A 17,970-nucleotide genomic window follows, 5' to 3' on the forward strand; every position below is an offset into this window, starting at 1 on the left:
TAGCCCTTTCAAATAAGCCAATCAGAATAGTCAAAGAACAACCCCCCTTGCTTCTGTGGCCCCTTTAAAAGTAGACTGTACCCGCTATTCGAGGTCCCTCGGCTTCCCGAATGCTGGGGGCCCCTGTCATGACAGAATTAATAAAATCCTCATGCTTTTGCATCGGCTGTAGTGTGTGAGATGGTCTCTGGGGGCGACTCCTTCTCGGTGTTTGGACGCTAGAGTCCAACAAATCTACTCTCTAGATGTTTCCACTAATGAGACAATAGTGAATATTAGGTTATATGCACCACATGAGTGTCTGGTGCCCCGAAGGTCAAAAGAGGGCAACAAGTCCCCTGGAGCGGGAATTGTGGATGGTTTTCAGGGGACACATAGGTGCTGGGAACTGAGGCCAGGTCCTGTGTAAGAGCAGAGGGTGCTCTTAACCACTAAGTCATTTCTGTAGCTCCGGGATTTAGCCGCTGTTTATCTAGACCTACAATCTGCTTTACCCTGAGGGCTTCATTTAGTCATAACAGCCAATTCAGAGAAGCAAATGCTAATGCCTCTGAGCTGGAGCCTGCAGAACAGGATTGAGCAATTCTCAGTGGCCATAAGTGACAGAGGCGCAAGGCAAAGTCAGCCCTCCCCGGTTCCAGAAGTCACCTGAACAGGGACAGCAGCAGAAGGTGCAGATAGTACACAACCTATACACGACTGATCAGTCCCCCAGGGCTGGAGAGTCTGACACAAGCTAAAGTCATCTGAAAGGAGGGAACCCAGCTGAGAAAATGCCTCCGTTAGGTCCAGCTGTAAGGCAGTTTATTCATTAGTGATTGCTGAGGGAGGGCTCAGTCCCCTGCGGGTGGTACCATCCCTGGCTGGTTGGCCTGGATTCTTTAAGAAAGCAGGCTGAACAAGCCAAGGGTGGGGAGCAAGCCAGTGAGCAGCATGCCTCCTTGGCCTCTGCATCAGTTCCTGCCTCCAGGTTCCTATCCTGCTTGTGTTCCTGTCCTGACTTTTTTTTTTTGGGTGATGAACAGCAATGTAGAAGTGTGAGCTAAATAAATCCTTTCCTCCCTAACTTTCTTTTTGGTCATAATATTTCATTGCAGCAATAGAAATCCTATCTATGGTACCCCCTAAAAAGTGCCTAAAGAAAACCGGCCTCTTTAAGCCCATTCCTACCACCCCCAACAACAACTGATCCTTCTTCATTGGCCAGAATTGTTATAACTCTCTCCTGGTTTTGTTTTCCCCAGGAAGTTGATGGTTTGGGGATTATTTTTAATAGGGGCGGGGCTTGCATGTGCCATGGTGCGTGTATGGAGGTCAGAGGAGAACTTCAATTTTGGGTGTCAATCCTTGCCTTCCACCTTCCCTGAAGTAGAGTCTCTTGCTCACCACAGTCTATGCCAGGCCAGCTGGCCTCTCTCTCATCCGCACTGGGAATCACAGACACCTGCTACTGAGTTCAGCTTTGCATGGCCTTGAGGATCCAGACCCTGCTCCTCCTGATCCTGGTGTCTGGCTCTTACAGGGAGAAGGCTCCTGCAAACGGCTCCTATCCTGGATCAGAAACTCTGCTGACCTCTGCATCTTGTGCGCATGACTGTACCTGCCCCGGATCTCTGCATGTTGCATGCATGGCTGTACCCGCCCCAGATCTCTGCATGTTGCATGCATGGCTGTACCTGCCCCAGATCTCTGCATGTTGCATGCATGGCTGTACCTGCCCCGGATCTCTGCATGTTGCATGCATGGCTGTACCCGCCCCTGATCTCTGCATGTTGCATGCATGGCTGTACCCGCCCCTGATCTCTGCATGCTGTGCGCATGGCTGTACCTGCCCGTTCTTTAGGAACTGCACATCCGCTGTCAGCTTCCGCAAGGCATTTCCAAAAGGGTAGTCCAGGTTCCGGCCGTGGTAAATGTGGCCTTGGGAGTCTTGGGCCACAATACTGGTGCAGAATCTGAAGCAAAGGGAAAATTCCAACATGAATGAAGGCAACAGGAACAGAGAGCAAGATTTCTGTTTTTAAAACGAATCCCCCAAAGCATCAGGCTTTCTTCCTTACTGTTGACAGGAACGCTATAATATGTTCTTGTACAAGGACACGGAACTACAGTTCCGGCTGGACACAACGCATCTAGACCCTGCTGTGGGCCGACGCAATGCTGCTACAGATGTACCAGATCAGAGTTTCATGTTCCCCCACGTCCTGTGTGTATGCAAGGCACAGCTAGGCCTCTGAGCTCCGCTTGCTGGTACGTTACCTATTAACATGGTATTCAAAGCTAGCCCAAGCTGCCCTCTTCTTATTATGCATTGTTAGAGCAAACACACACACATACACACACACACACACACACACACACACACTAATTAAATTACAAGGAACTCCAGGGAGGGCATAGTGACATAAATCTTTAATCCTAAAACTTGGGAAGCTGAGGCAGGTAGGTCTCTGTGAGTTTGAGGCCAGCCTGTTGTACCTAGACAGTTCCAGGTCAGACAGGGCAACCCCATCACAAAACAAACAAATAAATAAATGAGTGGATTTAAAAACCTTTTAAATAAACTTTTTGGCACTACTTATTTTTATAATGATTCAATGTTACTTTTATAATTAGGAGAAAACAAGTATTATCTCACTGCTTGGTTTGCTTAGAGAAAAAAGATTAGTGAAGTTTTTACTCCTAAGGTGTCTGACCTTGAGCCCAAAGGGCTGCGTAGAGTTGAGGACCCAGGTAACATGGTGAGTGCCTAAAGTCTGCAGAGGTGTTCTCAAAATTGATATTTTCTAAACGGCGGCAAGGTGACTGACTGCCAAGTCTTTTTTGGGCATGTTCTGAAACTCAGCAATCTAGACCAGACTGGCCTCAAATTCACAGGGATCTTCCTGCCCCTGCCTTCCAAATGCCGGGATTAAAGAAGTACAAGTCTTTCCAACGAGACCCCTTCTGCAGAAGCACAGGGGACAAGGACACGCCTCTGCTTCCGGAGAGGTTCTCTGGGTGGCCTTGGGACTCATCAGCCACCAGAGAGCCTGCTAGTGTTCCCTCTGAGGCTTGGTTTCCACGTCACAGACCAGAAAATGCCACCGCCCCCTCCCCAGGGCTGTGCTCCTAGGCAGCCTGAGGCCATGAAGATTCAGCAGCCTTACTTAGCGTGGTTACTATTCTCACATAGCCAGCCTTCAGAAGCAAGAGCAGCACACTTCCTACCTGAACCTGGGGGGGGGGGGACTTACAAAGAAAGTTAGGCAATTTAATAAACATCTTAATTTGAGACACAGGGCAAAATGAACATAGTTCGCTTTGAAAGGCACTTGAGTTTAGCAGGCTGGAGTCCACAGAAGTCTTCTCCTGGAAAGGGCGGGCAGTTAGAACACTGAGGGACCCTGCTCTTCTGAGGTTGGAACATTTCTGTAGATTAGTTTGTTACTCCACAAACTAACCTTCACTCATCTTATTTTTTTTAATCTTATTTTACTTATTTGTTTTTGAGAGAAACAGGGTTTTTCTGAGTCCCTGTCTGTCCTCAACTAGCTCTGTAAACCAGACAGTTCATGAACCCAGAGATCTTCCTGCCTCTGCCTCCTGAGTACCTACCTGGCTGTGCCTCCTTCATCTTAAGGCAGCCCCAAGCTATAAGCACCTAACAGGAAGTCCATGCTGGGTGGGAAATGTAAGTGGGGAGTGCCGGGATCTTCCTCTGATTCCATCTTATTTTTATCTGTGTAGGAGAGGGCAGAGTACCCGCCATGGCGCACTTCTGGAGGCCAGGGGACAGGCAACATTAGCCAGCTCTCTCCTTCTACCTGTCTCGGGGATCGCACTCAGGTGCTCACACGGAACCCTCCACTTGACTTTCCAGACAGGTTCTCCCATTGAACTCGAAGCAGCAAGTTCCCATGATCCTCTCCTCTTTCCCCACCCGGATGACTGGGTTCTGCGCACAGACGGACAGACCCTGCCAGAGGTCTGAATTCAGGTCTGCCCCAGCCTCTACAGGCACTCTTATCCACAGTTACAGCCCCAGACCCTGAGCAGTGTGGACAGTGGGATGCCCCCTAGAGGATGAAAATATAAAACTAAGTTTTGGGTAGAGCAGCTGCTTCCTCCCGGAGGTCCACCTGCCAGGCGCGTGCTGCTCAGATTTCCCCCAGGGACTCAGAGACCCAAGGTGGTTTCCAAACGGCAGGGACTGTCCTGTTTCATCTCACAGCAAACACACCTCCTCCCTCATCGTGGGTGACCGTCCCCGACAGGTGACAGTTGGTTGACTTTAATCCACCCTAGCATGGGGGCACTTACGCGGAAGCCTCATAGGCCAGGTTGACCAAGATGCCCTCGGCCAGGCTGAGGTTGAGGAAGTTGCACATGCCGCGGATCTCGTCGGTGAAGGGCTGGGGCAGGAAGCTCTCCACCTTCGACACCACCTCTCCGATCACCTCGAGTACCCACTGGGGAACCCTGTCGCTAGAGATGACAAAGCACGAAGCTCGTTTCTCCTGCTCAAAGCACGGAGGGTGCAAGTGTGCGTGGACTAGGAGGGGGGAACGCTAGAGTCTAGATTTTCCCAGAACCGAAACAATGCGCGCTGCGGCTGCGGCTCCAAACCAGAGTCCAAACCGAGGGGAATAAACACGAGCGTTAGCGCAGGGCCGAAATCCCAACTACTCAGGAGGCTGAGACAGAGGGATTACAAGTAAGGCCAGTTTATGCTACTGCAAGATTTAAATTTTTTCCTCTCAACATATTTTTATTAATTATTTGGGAATTTCATACAACGCATCCCGATCACACTTGCTTCCCATTCCTCCCGGGTCCATCCTCCCGCTCTTATGCCCTTCCTCTGCCCCCTCTCCCCCCCAAAAAAACCTCCACCAAGCCCTTATGCCCTCCCCCACAAAAAAAAAACTACACCAAGTTCACTTTGTGTTGTCCATATACTCATTGGAGCAGGGTCAAACTCCCAGCAAGACTTCCAAAATGAAAATTATAAGGGCTGAGAAAACACCCAATGGTAGAGAATTCGCTTTCATCTCCAGGGCCAGGCACCATGGAGAGGAAGGGCGGACAGGTTAATCAGGGATGGAGAGGCTCGTGGGCTGCATGCCGTACTCCGCAGCTTAGCCGGCTGGGTGACTGATACCTGGTGCGTCGCCCTAACCCGGAAAACGTCTGGAAGGCGGGAGCGCCACCGGAGACACCGAACTTGACAGCCTAACCCGCCTCTCAGTGTCAGCCACCCTCTGGGCGCTGCACGGCGCTACGGAGGGAGGACTGGGATGTAGCACCAAGGGGAAGGAGGAGCAGAGTCCGGCTGCAAGTTCGCCGGGCCTGTCCCGCGCTCACCCGATGACCTCCGCCACCGCGGCGCGCACGAAGTCCCGGTCGTAGTGTTGCAGCATGGGCAGCCAGCGCCGCTCCGGGGCCGTGTCCAGACTGACGTTGAAGAGTGGCGGAGCTCCGGGGACGCCAGCCGACAGCCAGGGCCCCGGCAGGAGCAGCAGAGCCAGCGCCAGGTGTGCCCCATAGCCCGCAGCCCCGGTGGCTCGGGCTCCTGAGGCCAGCACCCTACCGTGGAGCCTTTAACCGGTCCGGGAAGTGAAGGGGGTGGCATCGGGGCGGTGCTAGCACCGAAGGCGGGGCCTGCCCTAGGTCGCTCCACCCCTCGCCAGGAACCCAAGCAGTGACACCCGCCTTCTGCCCCAGTGGGATCAAATCTGCTTCTCACTCACAGCTTGACGCCGCATCCCACCTCTGTGGGCTAAGAGTGTGAGCTGTGCCGGTCCCGGGCGTTAATCCCCTCCCTACTGTGGAAAAAGGCGTCGTGTCTCCTTACTCTACAGTTGCTCATTTTAAAACTCTGAAGGGCAGAAGTCTATGCAAAACTCTCAAAAGGCTACAAATGTAACCATGTGTGTGTTGTTATTTTTGCTGACTCCCATTTACCAACACAAGTCAAATGACAACTATTAACTCACATTTTCCTAGTGGTGGAGCCTGGAAGGAAGTCACCTGCCAGGGGCCACAGTCTGAGGAGCCTCTGCCTTGCACTGTTAGGGTGTTTGAAGCCAAAGCCTGCCTACCTTAGCAAACTTCCAACCTGAAGCTCCCTAGATTCCTCTAATGTGTCCCCAATATCCAGGAGACTGAATTTGTAAAGTCATCTTGGTAAGACCAGAATATTTTTATCATATAGCAGAGTTGCCTATAATCAAAAAGTCAAACGTGCACAAGAAACTTAGTTTATTTGTTCAGGTGTTCCCATCCCTTTATCATTAAAAAATATGGTCTTTATTATTTTATGTATATGTAGTTTTGCTTGCATGTATTTCTGAGCACCTCATGTGTGCCTAGTGTCCAAGAAGGCCAGAAGGGTTAGGGTTAGGGTTCCCTTGGAACTGGAATTGTAGAGAGTTGTGAGCTGCCATGTGGGTACTGGGAATCAAACAGGTAACCTCTAAGCCATTTCTCGGCCGCCACTGCCATCCTTTCTTACCCCGTCCTCCAGTAGGGCCCATCACTACCTCTGATTTGTCTACGTTTATGGCCTGTATGCCACTAAGCTGAAATCCTTTGGTCTCTCTAGGTCGTGTTTCATTGTTCTGAAGCAAATGACCCACCTATAGCATAACAGCAAGCACCAGGAGCCATTCCTCAGCTTCATACAGAAGTCATGGCTCTTCTGCGTTAGATAAAGCCCAACTCAGATCGGACAAGCAACTGGAATCTAGTTTCTGGAGGGAAGCTGCCAGGCTCAGGGACCCACAACGATGTCAGGGCCCCTCGCCACCAATCACTGTGTAGGGTTCAAAAAAGCAGAAGTCTGTTCTTTTTTTAAAATATTTATTTATTTATTTATTTATTTATTTGTTTATTTGTTTATTTATTTATTATGTATACAGTATTCTGTCTGTGTATATGCCTGCAGGCCAGAAGAGGGCACCAGACCCCATTACAGATGGTTGTGAGCCACCATGTGGTTGCTGGGAATTGAACTCAGGACCTTTGGAAGAGCAGGCAATGTTCTTAACCTCTGAGCCATCTCTCCAGCCCCAGAAGTCTGTTCTTGAAGGAAAGATGAAGCAGCAACTTCCAAGAGAAGAGTCACATAGGACAGGATGCTGAACGGTACTGTTCTCTATAGCCCTGCAGAGAACACTGCTCCCAAGTGCCTTAGTCAGGTCACTATTGCTGTGACGAAACACCAAGTAAGCTGGGGAGAAAAAGGTTTATTCAACCTACACCTCAATATCATAGTCCATTACTGATGGAAGTCAAGACAGGAACTCAAACGGGGCAGGATCCTGGAGGCAGGACTGAGGCAGAGGCCATGGAGGAGTGCTGCTTACTGGCTTTTTCCTCATGGTTTGCTCAACCTGCTTTCTTATAGAAGCCAGGACCATCAGCCTAGGGAATGGCACCACCCACAAAGGGCTGGGCTATAGACAGACGTTCCCTGTCAGAGGCTTAATATTATTTATAAATGCTCAGCCAATAGCTCAAGCTTGTTACTAGCTAACTCTTACACTCAAATTAGCCCCTATTTCTTATTTATCCTCTGCCACATGGCTTGTGGCTTGTTAACTCATTTTCTACAGGTCCTGCTCCTTCTGACTCCACCTTCTTCTTCCCAGAGTTCTCAGTTTCCTCTATCTCCTGCCTGGCTACCAGCCTGCCAGCTTTTTATTAACCAATGAGAATACATATTCATAGTATACAGAACGATTATTCTACAGCACTGGCCCCTCCCACATCAATCACTAAGAAAATGACCTACAGGCTTGCCTAATGGAGGCAGTTTCTCACCTGAGGTTCCTTCCTCTCCAACGACTCTGACTAGTGTCACATTGACATAAACCCAGCCAGCACACTAACGAAGTAGGTTCTCTTGCTGAAGTTGCCACCTGGTTTCTTCTTGCTCATAGTAAAATGTTTGGTGAGAGAAAAGCTCCAGGAAGAACGGATTTGGGAATGGTTTTGAAAACCCCCAGGGCCAAACTTTATATAGGAATTTGGTTTGTATACCATGTCCTATCTGTGGAGATATTTGCACTGTAAATAAATGACAAAAAGTGTCAGGGGCTAAGGGTACTTGCTGCTGTATTATGAGGTCAGAGTTTGATATCAGCAACTGTGCTGGGGAGCTCATGAACGCCTCTAACTCCAGGGCCAAAGGGTCTGACACCTCTGGCCTCCTTAGACACATTCACACACATGTGATCATATATTCTCACACATACATAAATAAAAATACATCTTTAAAAAAGAGAATGTAAAGTAGTTAGAGATAGAAAATGGTTAAAAGTACTAAAAAGAAAACCAAGCCTGGTGGTGGTGGCACACCTTTAATCTCAGCACTCGGGAGACCGAGGCAGGCAGATCTCTTTGAGTCTGAAGCCAGCCTGGTCTACAAAGTGAGTTCCAGGACAGCCAAGGCTGTTACACAGAGAAACCCTGTCTCGAAAAAAATAATAACAATAACAACAAACCAATCAAACAAACAAAGAAAAAGAAAACCAAACTGAATGACAATCTATCTCCCTCTCCAGGACCCCCTGAACTGCACAGTAAAACAGCTCATCACTTCACAGGTAAAAGCCAACAGTTTTTAAGTCTAGTAACACTGAGTTGATATGGCTGTAGTAAAAGAGAACTCTTGTGGGCGGGGCTACTAAGCAAGGTAGCATTATCCAAGATCAAGGAACCACAGACCTTCCAGCCTAGCAATTCCATTTCTAGCAAAGACTTGTCCGTTATCTAGTTTGGATAAAGAAAAGGAAAGTCCTAAGAACATTTAAACATGTTTATCACTCATGGTTCTGCAGAGGCCATGAGGCCCCTTCGCTCACAGATAAACCCTAGGGAAACCAGGGATGTGAAGTATACGAACTTATCCTCAACAGAAAGGATGTATACAGTCTTCACCCAGACGTCTGGGAGCGTATGCAGTTAACAGCCCGGTGGTGACCTTTGCTATCTGTAGGGCCAAGCCACATCTGAATCCCTAAAGGATTATGTTTACCCCAGACTCTCCCTCCCTAGGCCTTTATTTTTAGCTTTGTTTCTCAGACAACAGAACCTATCGTTAAGGGAGATGTCACGTGCGCTTTGTAGCTTGGTGACCTCTACAAGATCTGTATGTCCAAGACTACACCCGCTCCTTCCCTAGACCCTCAAGGTGTCATAAGCTTTGCTGTGCCCATGGGGTTGAAATAACTGCCACCAGCAAACTTCTTCCCCAAAATTGTACTGCACTTAAATGCCTAAAGGAAAAGCTGCCCTGTGCCAGACTCTAGATGCTCAAAGCAGGAACCGGCCGCTGAGCCGGACTCTTCTCGCCGCACACAGATCATTTTCCTATGATCGTTTCTCTATGGCTGTAGTGTTTGCAGGGATGCCCAGAAGCACTAAAAAGAAACCAAGCCTGGTTTAGTGTTTAGTAAACAGAAACATCTAACCATTTTTAGGCAGGAAAATAATGAATTATAAACGGTTGAATAAAGAATGCAACATTTAACAAAATGAAAGATTTTTTTTTTTGAGACAGGGTTTCTGTGTAGTTTTGGAGCCTGTCCTGGAACTAGCTCTTATAGACCAAGCTGGTCTCGAACTCACAGAGATATGCCTGCCTCTGCCTCCCAGGTGCTGGGATTAAAGGCGTGTGCCACCACCACCCAGCTGAAAGATGTGTTTATGAAGACTCTAATGCTGGGCCTAGGGAAGATAACCCAGTTGGAAAAGCACTTGCTGTCTGAGCATGATGACCGGGCTCGGATCCCGGTGTCCATGTAAAAAGTCAGGCCTGTGATCCTGGTGCCGGGGAGGCAGAGGCCAAAGGATCCCAGGCCCAATTGCCCCTTGCTGAGAGGGAACGAAACTGCACCACACTCCCAGTTCATCCAAATCTGTGAACATCACGTTCAGAGAGAGAGAGAGAGAGCAGCTCCATCTCAGAAGACGCAGGATGTCGGTGGCACGCACCCCACATACAACACACACAGAAGCCAATGCTGAGTCACAGTCTGCAAGAGTATAAATTGATACTCTGTAAATTTTTCACAGCACCATGCTGAACACACGCTACAGGGATGGCAGGCATCAGCCCTGAGATCAGCAGCTCCCTGAGGGAGGAGTCGTGGTGAGAACTTCATTTCACTCTAAAGCTCTTCTCCCTATAGTTAATTTCTTCCCAGTATGTAGTACAGAGCCCGGGCTGGCCCCAGGCTGCTCCTCCCGCCCGCATTCCCTGTGTGCTGGGATTACAGATGTGCACCACGCCAGCCTCCCAAGCTCTCATTCTTTCAAACAATATAATATACTAATGCTGAGTTGGTGTTTCATTGTGCTCTATATTTAAAGTCACAGTTAGAGAATGTTTCTATCTTTTAAAAAGAGGAAGGTTCATGAGGCCTTGAAACAGGAAGTTGTGAGGCGTACCCTCTCCTCCTGACTTGCTTCCCAAGCGATTCCTTTACCTCCGGCTTTTGCAACCTTTCCCAGAAGGGCAGTGGGTTCCTATTTCATCCTATGGCTTTACTCCTTGGCCCAATTTCCTTTTAAGGCCCCTTTAATGCTGATTTAGGAACAGAAAGTCCGCCCCAGCAGCCTTTTGCTGAGATGAAACTAGAGCTGTTCCTGGTTTTGCCAAGGATGCTTTGTATAGATGTTTAACACACAAATTATCAGGATGCCTAAGACAGACAGAAAAGCTGTCAGAATATTCTTCTCACTCACAGCCAGCAGCCATTTTCACGTGGTTATTTTAATTTTAAATACCATTACTGTATGTGCCTCAAGGGAGAACTGTCATTTAAAGTGTGACATCCTTTTTTTTTTTTTTTAAGTGAGGACTCTTTGCATTTAAAGAACTCTCTTAAGTCTTTGTACAATTGGGGGGGAGGAAGTGCCTCTACTCTTGTATGTTAAAAAAACTGAAATTAAGATATTGCTAAGGCTTCTTTGCAAGTGGGGTTAATGTTTTCAAACTGCCATATGATTTGATGGAGATGTCAGTGTTTAAGGATGAGAACCTGAGTTCAATCTCCAGCAATCCCCTCTCCCCCACATATGGTGGCTCCAGCCTGTACCCACAGAGCTGCAGTGGCAGGTGAGGGAGAGACAGGCGGATTGCAGGGGCCCACTAAGCTGGTCAGCCTAGCCAGCCTGTGAGCTCCAATGAGAGACTTTCTCAAAGACTGGGTGTGCATCAGTGTACACTTACACAGAACCTTGGTGATTCTGCTTTGGAGGCAGGGCTGCTACCTGGAACTTGCTCCATAGACCAAGCAGGCTTTGGATTTGCAGCAGTATGCTCAGAGCCTCTCTGCCTTCCATCACTGGGATTGCAAGTGGCTGAGTGTGGACCCCTGTGTCCTGCAACCTACAGCATCTAAGAGTTCACTAAGATGCAGGCTTTAAGCTCTTGTATGTTTCCTGGCGAGGTGAATAATGAGATGTGGTTTGGAACACTCACCAAGCTTAAGTGTCCTTAGTGCTGGAGCACTTTGAGGTTGGGTCTTGCGTGTCCTGCGCAACTCTCAGGCTTGCTGGGAGGTGCTGGGATCACAGGCGTGCACAGCCATGCCTGGCCGTATGTAGTATGGGAATTGAAAGCAGAGGTCTACAAATGCTGCACACCACACACCCGCCCTCTGGCCCCTGAACTTTTCTCTGTTATGACAACAGCTTAATATAACTTACCTTTTATTTATTTATTTATTTTCTGTATTTTCTGACTAGCTACTAAGCCCCACTCCCCAAGGTTGGATGTTAGTGCCTGTGTGGTCTTAAAGGCGACAGCTGGAGATTTGAGACCAAGTCTCGATGTGCAAACAGGACAATACGCTAAGACTGACACAAGGATGCAAGAACTTAAACACATTCCAATTTCAGACATTAATACATAAAAGCCTTAATATCACTTCATATAGTCTCATATACTGCTTTAAAAACAGCTTAACCTCAGGCAAGTGCCGGGCAGGAGGCTCATGAGTTTAACCTAATCTACAAAGTAAGTTCCAGGGCAGGCAGGGCTACACCAAGAAATGCTGTCTTGAAAAACTAAATACTAAACAAACAAACAAAAAAACAGCTTAACTTTTTTTCACATTACCAGTGTGTATACCTCCCGTGTATGTTTTCAGAAAAGGTCCGTGTAGCCCAGGCTGGCCTTTAAATTCCTGAGTACTAGGATTACAGCTGGGTACACATCCAGCTTGTACCTTAGCTTAAAATGACGTCCAGTAGCAACTGTTGCTTTCTGGTCTGTGACGGTGTGGCCATGAAATGCTCTTCACAGACTCACCAGCCGCAGTGGTGGTTGTGGAGCTGAGAACATTTAGGGGCCAAGGGCGGCCGGAGGACGTGAGCTGATGTACGTGGAGGCTTCAGTCTTGTTTTTCTCCTGCCTTCTGGAATGAGACGTCTCGGCCACACACTAGCACCAGGGAGCGGCCTACTGCCACGCCTCTCCCTCCTCAGAGTTGTGGCCTTCAAACTGGGAATCTAAATAAATCTTTCCCAAGTCACTTCTGCTGGATGTTTGATTAGAGCGAGGAGAAAATGATCACTATTCTTCCTAACTATACTACATGATATTGCCTGTATTCTAGAGATGCTGTATTATTCTTGCCATTTACTGTTACATTGTCTGCAGCGAGATGACCACAATGCATGTTTTCAGATAAGAGTTCAAAGAAAAATCTGTGGCTCTTGCCATATTCTGATCATTTTCTTTGATGAAAATCTCAGCCGGGCGGTGGTGGCACACACTTTTAATCCCAGCACTTGGGAGGCAGAGGCAGGTGGATCTCTATGAGTTCGAGACCAGCCTGGGCTACAAGAGCTAGTTCCAGGACAGGCTCCAAAGCTACAGAGAAACCCTGTCTCAAAATAAATAAATAAATAAATAAATAAATAAATAAATAAATAAATAAATAAATAAAAAAAAGAAAATTTCAAAGTGGGTTTGAGCTAAAGCCTATGTTGTTTTAGACCTGTGCAAACTGTAAGCCATTCTTCTCCCAAGAACCATGTTAATGGTACTTTAAAAACCACATTAACTTTTTTCTTCCATGTATGGATGTTTTGTCTGCATGTATGTGTGCATACCACACGTGTGCCTGGTGCCCTCGTGTAGGGCATTGGATCCTCTGGAGTTATAATCAAAAGCCACTATGTGGGTGTTGGGAGTCAGACACAGGTCATTTGCAAAAACAGCCAGTGCTCTAAACCACTGAGCCACGTCTCCAGTCCCTGCTAATGGTAAACCACTGAGCCACGTCTCCAGTCCCTGCTAATGGTAAACCACTGAGCCACGTCTCCAGTCTCTGCTAATGGTAAACCACTGAGCCACGCCTCCAGCCCTACAAACAGCACCTTTGACAACACTGTGTATTGCTGGCAGAACTGAGAGAAGGCGATGGTCCTAGAGAATGTTTCTAGACCCCAGGAAGCCAGTGTGAAAATGAGGAAGGGGAGACAAACACCTCTGGATGCTTTTAAATCACACCGTCCTTGGGGTTTAAGGTGCACGTCCAGGCCTGAAGTGTAGCTCAGGGGAAGATCACTTGCTCCACATGCACGAGGTCCTTCATCTGATCCCAGCACATGCCCCCCCCCCCGGGGGGGGGACAGCCTCCTTCTTGTTACAGAGAAACTTCATAAGAATGATCCTCCCTCCATGTACCTTTATTCCCATGTCTCTCTTTGTTTTTTACACAATGCCATAAGTAAAAACATACACCATGCCAGACTCAGAAAAGACAACACTCTTACCCATGATCCCCCCCCCCCCCCCCCCCCCCCCCCCCCGCGAAGATTTGGCACATTTCCTGCATGTTTTTATAATACCCACATGCATACCAGATTATACAGCAAATACCTTCCATACTTTAACCTTAGCTAATAAAACAGACAAGCAGAATCTGTGAGAGAAAGTAACACATAGGGCTCTATGTGCATGCGATTCACCCGCAGCAGAAGCAGCAGTGGCCTCTGCTTCCCTCTGCACCTTTAAACAGAGGTGAAAACGACCAGGAAAGGGGACCTCCTGTTGCAGGTGCTGCCAGCTTCCTTCCTGTGGTCCAGATCTCTATTCTTCTTCGCTTCATGTCCCCTTCCCGAGACAGTTTTGTCATCTCGCTCAGTAGGCCAGACCGGCCTCAAACTCACAGCCACTCCCTGCCCTTCATCATTCTCCCAAGTACTGGGATTATAGGTTATGTCACCACGTCTGGTTAAACTTTCCTAAATCTCAGAAAACACACTCCAAAATCAGGGAAGGGATTAATGAGAGGATGCTATTTAGGATAGCACCACTGCCTATATACAGTTTAAAAATATGTTACTTAAAATGGATAAAAAAGAACACCCAAAACAAATGTTGTAGTTAAAATAGAGTTTCAATGTAATATTTATTTATTTATTATGTATACAATATTCTGTCTGTATGTATGTCTGCAGGCCAGAAGAGGGCACCAGACCTCATTACAGATGGTTGTGAGCCACCATGTGGTTGCCGAGAATTGAACTCAGGACCTTTGGAAGAGCAGGCAATGCTCTTAACCACTGAGCCATCTCTCCAGCCCTAGAATTTCAATGTAATACTCTATATACATTACAAATTTTCAATGATTAGAATATAAAAAAAACAAAATTTACATTAACTAGAACATTTAAAAATCACACCAAGACTATTACATCTTAAGCACAGGACTCAAGAACAAGTTTTCTACAGTGCTGCCCTGCCCACGGCGGGCACTGGGCACATGGATTATGGTGCAGCATCAAGGCTCAGTGTGTGCCTACTGCGAAGTGACTGGATCGTCACGAAGCACAGCTGTCTTCATGGAACACAAATGTGGTTTGTGCAGGCACAACCACCTAACAGTGCTTGTACACAGTGGACAGTTGACATGTACTTTAAACTAGCTGCCTAGACACTGGACTTGACGGTTAAAATAAACACAGCATCTTAACTATTATAAGAAAAAAGAAGGAAGCGGGGGAAACCACCAAAACACAATTTACTAAAAGAGAGGTAGGCGGTGTGACATTTACAGACAGCCTTGGCAGCAGGGTTAATCAGGCTCGAGCATGCGCTGTACCTGTACCCTCCACACTACAGGAGACACCTGGCTAGCACAGGGATGCGGCAGACAAGAGCTGAGACTGTCTTGTCCGGCACTTCTTTACCAGTGAAATCTGCTAATGCTATAGAGGTAATGAGCTGGTATTCTGGATTAAAATGCCAAGGCCTGAGTATGAGCGCTAGTAGCCCAGAAAGTGGACATGGTCGTGAGCAGCTGGGAGGTGGGGCAGGAGGAGTTGAGAGGCCACAGAGCACAGCTGCAGCCGATGCACAAGGAGACGCCCGGAGAACACGAGAAGAAAAGTGGAGAACTGTTTCAGGTCTGACACAAGTCTGTACTGGACACTTCCTCCACAGCTGTGCTGGGGTGAGGCTGCGGGGCAATCCCCTACCAGGGACCCGGGCCACCACGGGGGGGAAAGTGACAGGGGAAAAGAAAACCAAAGTTGAGCTCAGCAACCGAAGAGAACAATGAAAGGGGAAAGGGAAAGCTGCTACCAATCCCGAGGGTAGTTCTCCAACTGCCCTTCCTCCAGTCCAAGCACGGGCATTTTTCATTAGAGGACGACCTAAGGATGGCTGAGGCAAAAGGCACCAGACTATTTCTAAACCCAGCAGCCTGCACGCAGACTGTGTCCCACACGGGACTCAAGCGTGACTGTCCACTGCACACACCTATCCGACATTAAAAACGTGTAGCTTTGGTTGAGAACAAGGTAAACAATGAGAATGAAGGGAACTGATCAAACCAGTGCAGAGCAGGCACCCCGGGCTGGAATTCTCAGAGGCAGAGAATCCACTTAGTGGTAAACACCAGGAACCTGGGGTTGATCCCCAGCAGAGCAAAACAAAAACAAACCCCAACAGCAACAGACAGCAGAGAACAGAGAGAGCAGGCTGCACAGACAACCAAACCCCAGCAACAGACGGGAGAGAACAGGCAGCACAAACGAAAAGCTCAAAAAGGGTCTGTGTTTCTGCTTGGGGTTTCACTATGCAGCCCAGGCTGACCCTGAACTAACTCAGTATGTTCCAAGCTGGTTCTAAAACCATGAGCCTTCTGCTTTAGCTTCCTGAATGTTGGGATTATGGGCGTGTGCCTCCGCACCCTGCTAGGCATTTCAAAATCACTATTTAAACTTAAGGCAATTTTAAAAATGGGGTCTTAGCCAACTCTTAACATTGAAAAGAAGGAAGAAGACACGGTCTGTACAGCAGGAGCCTGTTCAGCAGGCAAGCCTATTTACAAGTAAGAACCTCTTACACTTGTAACATTGTCCTGTTTGCAGAGCATGTACGACTCCCATCCCGCAGTTCATCCAGGAGCCCAGCGACTCCAGGAATCCGAACCAACAGCCACAAGGAACTACTTACAAGCTCACTATAAACGCGGCTTACACACCTGCCCTCAGTGGGGCTCCGCTCACTCAGCTGTGCATGCAGCAATTAGTAGGCACTTGCTATTGCTCTGAGTTAGAAAGGAGATCTTAACACCACTACTATTTACATTCACAATCCCACCAGCCCCACCTCCAAATTAAAAATACCAAATTGCTACAACTGCTACTGCGGTTTCCAAAATATAGTCTCTTATCCTTTTAATGTAAGCAAATATTTACTAATCTTCGGCATGTCGACGCACACAGCGCTGGCAGGAAACGGTAACTTGCTGCTATGCTACTTCATTCTTTTCCTCTTTTTCAAAAGTGCATCTCGTAGTGCTAGCTGCAAGAGAAAAGGAAGAAAACGTCAACAGTAACACTTGCTACACCAACTAGGTCATAGTTACCAGACACTAGGTCAATAGCCATCCTAAAAATGTCACATAGTGAAGTATTTCACCAGATGGCTCGGTGGAGAAAGGCGACCGCTGCCAGCCAGTAACACAATCTTACCGTCATCACCACTGTAACTTCTTTTCAATGGCAAAGACTTGAAGACATTAGCAAGGGGTCAAAACTTTGGGTATTGGGCTCAAGACAAACAAGCATTTCTTCCTAGTTAACCCAGGCTCTCAGTCTTTCACTTCCTCAATCACTTTGTGTCAGAAACCTATCAGGTGAAGTGAAAGCAGCGTGTGTGCATTCCAGCTGGATGTGATCCTGTCTTCTAGCACAGGAATGGGGGCTCCTGGGACGATCATATATGAGGTAGAATTACAGAGTTTAAGACCAAAACCAATGTCTGCAGTGACCTTATGTTTCCTACAGAAACAGCATCACCTGACTTCAGGGAGGGCACGCGGCATTTCTCTGCTCTGCTCGGCACTTGGAGGTACAGATGTCCCCTCAAGATTCTTGACCCTCCCAGATAACAGAATACGAAAGGCCATTAACAACAAGTCCAAGTTTTAAGTAGTAACGGTAAGCAAGGCCCAGACACGCGTCTCCATTAATTCCCAACATAACCCTGGCTTTTACTTCACTAAGGTGAGTTAACTTGTTGTGCTGTGTTAGCAGACATGTTTGGAAGCCAGGTATCGTGACTCACGCCTTCAGCACCTGGCAGGCTGAGTCAGAAAGACGAACTTTAAGGCCAGTCTGGACTCATACTCATCTGAAACCCTGTCTCAAAAGTACCAAGCCCACTCTAGGTTAGCTGTCGCCGGCTCTACATCTCTATGCCTTCAGCTTCCTGCTAGAGTTTCCATCTCCATGAAGGCAGGTGGAATTGTTAGGTCAGCTGAGGCAGGTGTCCGGCACTCTCCAGGGTCTTGCTGCTTGCATTTGCACTTCACTCACAGGAGCCGCTCATGTGTCACTCGGGCGTCCAGGGGGCTAAGCTGCAGGCCAAGCACTGTCCCAGCGCACACTGGCCATTTCGGTCAGCACAACTATTAGCACAGCCCAGATCCTTCCCCGCAGACACCACCGTCTTTC

At 48.0% G+C, this 17,970-nt stretch overlaps 3 protein-coding genes across 5 annotated transcripts in view; 1 reads left to right on the forward strand and 2 right to left on the reverse strand.

The window, feature by feature from the left end:
- Uso1 (USO1 vesicle transport factor) overlaps positions 1 to 696 on the forward strand; it is a 116,117-nt gene extending 115,421 nt beyond the window's left edge. For both annotated transcript variants that reach the window (XM_050149922.1, XM_050149920.1), the window contains one exon: positions 616 to 696. In XM_050149922.1, coding sequence (XP_050005879.1) covers positions 616 to 681 — 66 coding nt within the window. In that variant the 3' untranslated portion in view covers positions 682 to 696. The remainder of the gene's footprint in view (positions 1 to 615) is intronic.
- Positions 1 to 5,583, reverse strand: part of Naaa (N-acylethanolamine acid amidase) — a 22,651-nt gene extending 17,068 nt beyond the window's left edge. The window contains exons 1-3 of the mRNA XM_050149926.1: positions 5,347 to 5,583; positions 4,303 to 4,467; positions 1,829 to 1,955 (exon numbers count right to left, since the gene is read on the reverse strand). Coding sequence (XP_050005883.1) covers positions 1,829 to 1,955; positions 4,303 to 4,467; positions 5,347 to 5,402 — 348 coding nt within the window. The 5' untranslated portion in view covers positions 5,403 to 5,583. The remainder of the gene's footprint in view (positions 1 to 1,828; positions 1,956 to 4,302; positions 4,468 to 5,346) is intronic.
- Sdad1 (SDA1 domain containing 1) overlaps positions 1 to 17,970 on the reverse strand; it is a 114,327-nt gene that overhangs the window by 72,869 nt on the left and 23,488 nt on the right. The window contains exon 22 of one of the 2 annotated variants that reach the window (XR_007593214.1): positions 14,539 to 16,816. Coding sequence is in view for 1 of the 2 variants with exons in the window: in XM_050149923.1 (XP_050005880.1) it covers positions 16,769 to 16,816 (48 nt within the window). In the remaining variant the exon portion in view is untranslated. Of the gene's footprint in view, positions 1 to 14,383; positions 16,817 to 17,970 lie in introns of those variants that run through there. The other variant, XM_050149923.1, reaches the window with a different exon arrangement.

Source organism: Alexandromys fortis, unplaced genomic scaffold (assembly GCF_014885135.2).
Source record: "Alexandromys fortis isolate MF-2015 unplaced genomic scaffold, M_Fortis_MF-2015_v1.1 scaffold_0, whole genome shotgun sequence".
Classification (NCBI taxonomy): domain Eukaryota; kingdom Metazoa; phylum Chordata; class Mammalia; order Rodentia; family Cricetidae; genus Alexandromys; species Alexandromys fortis.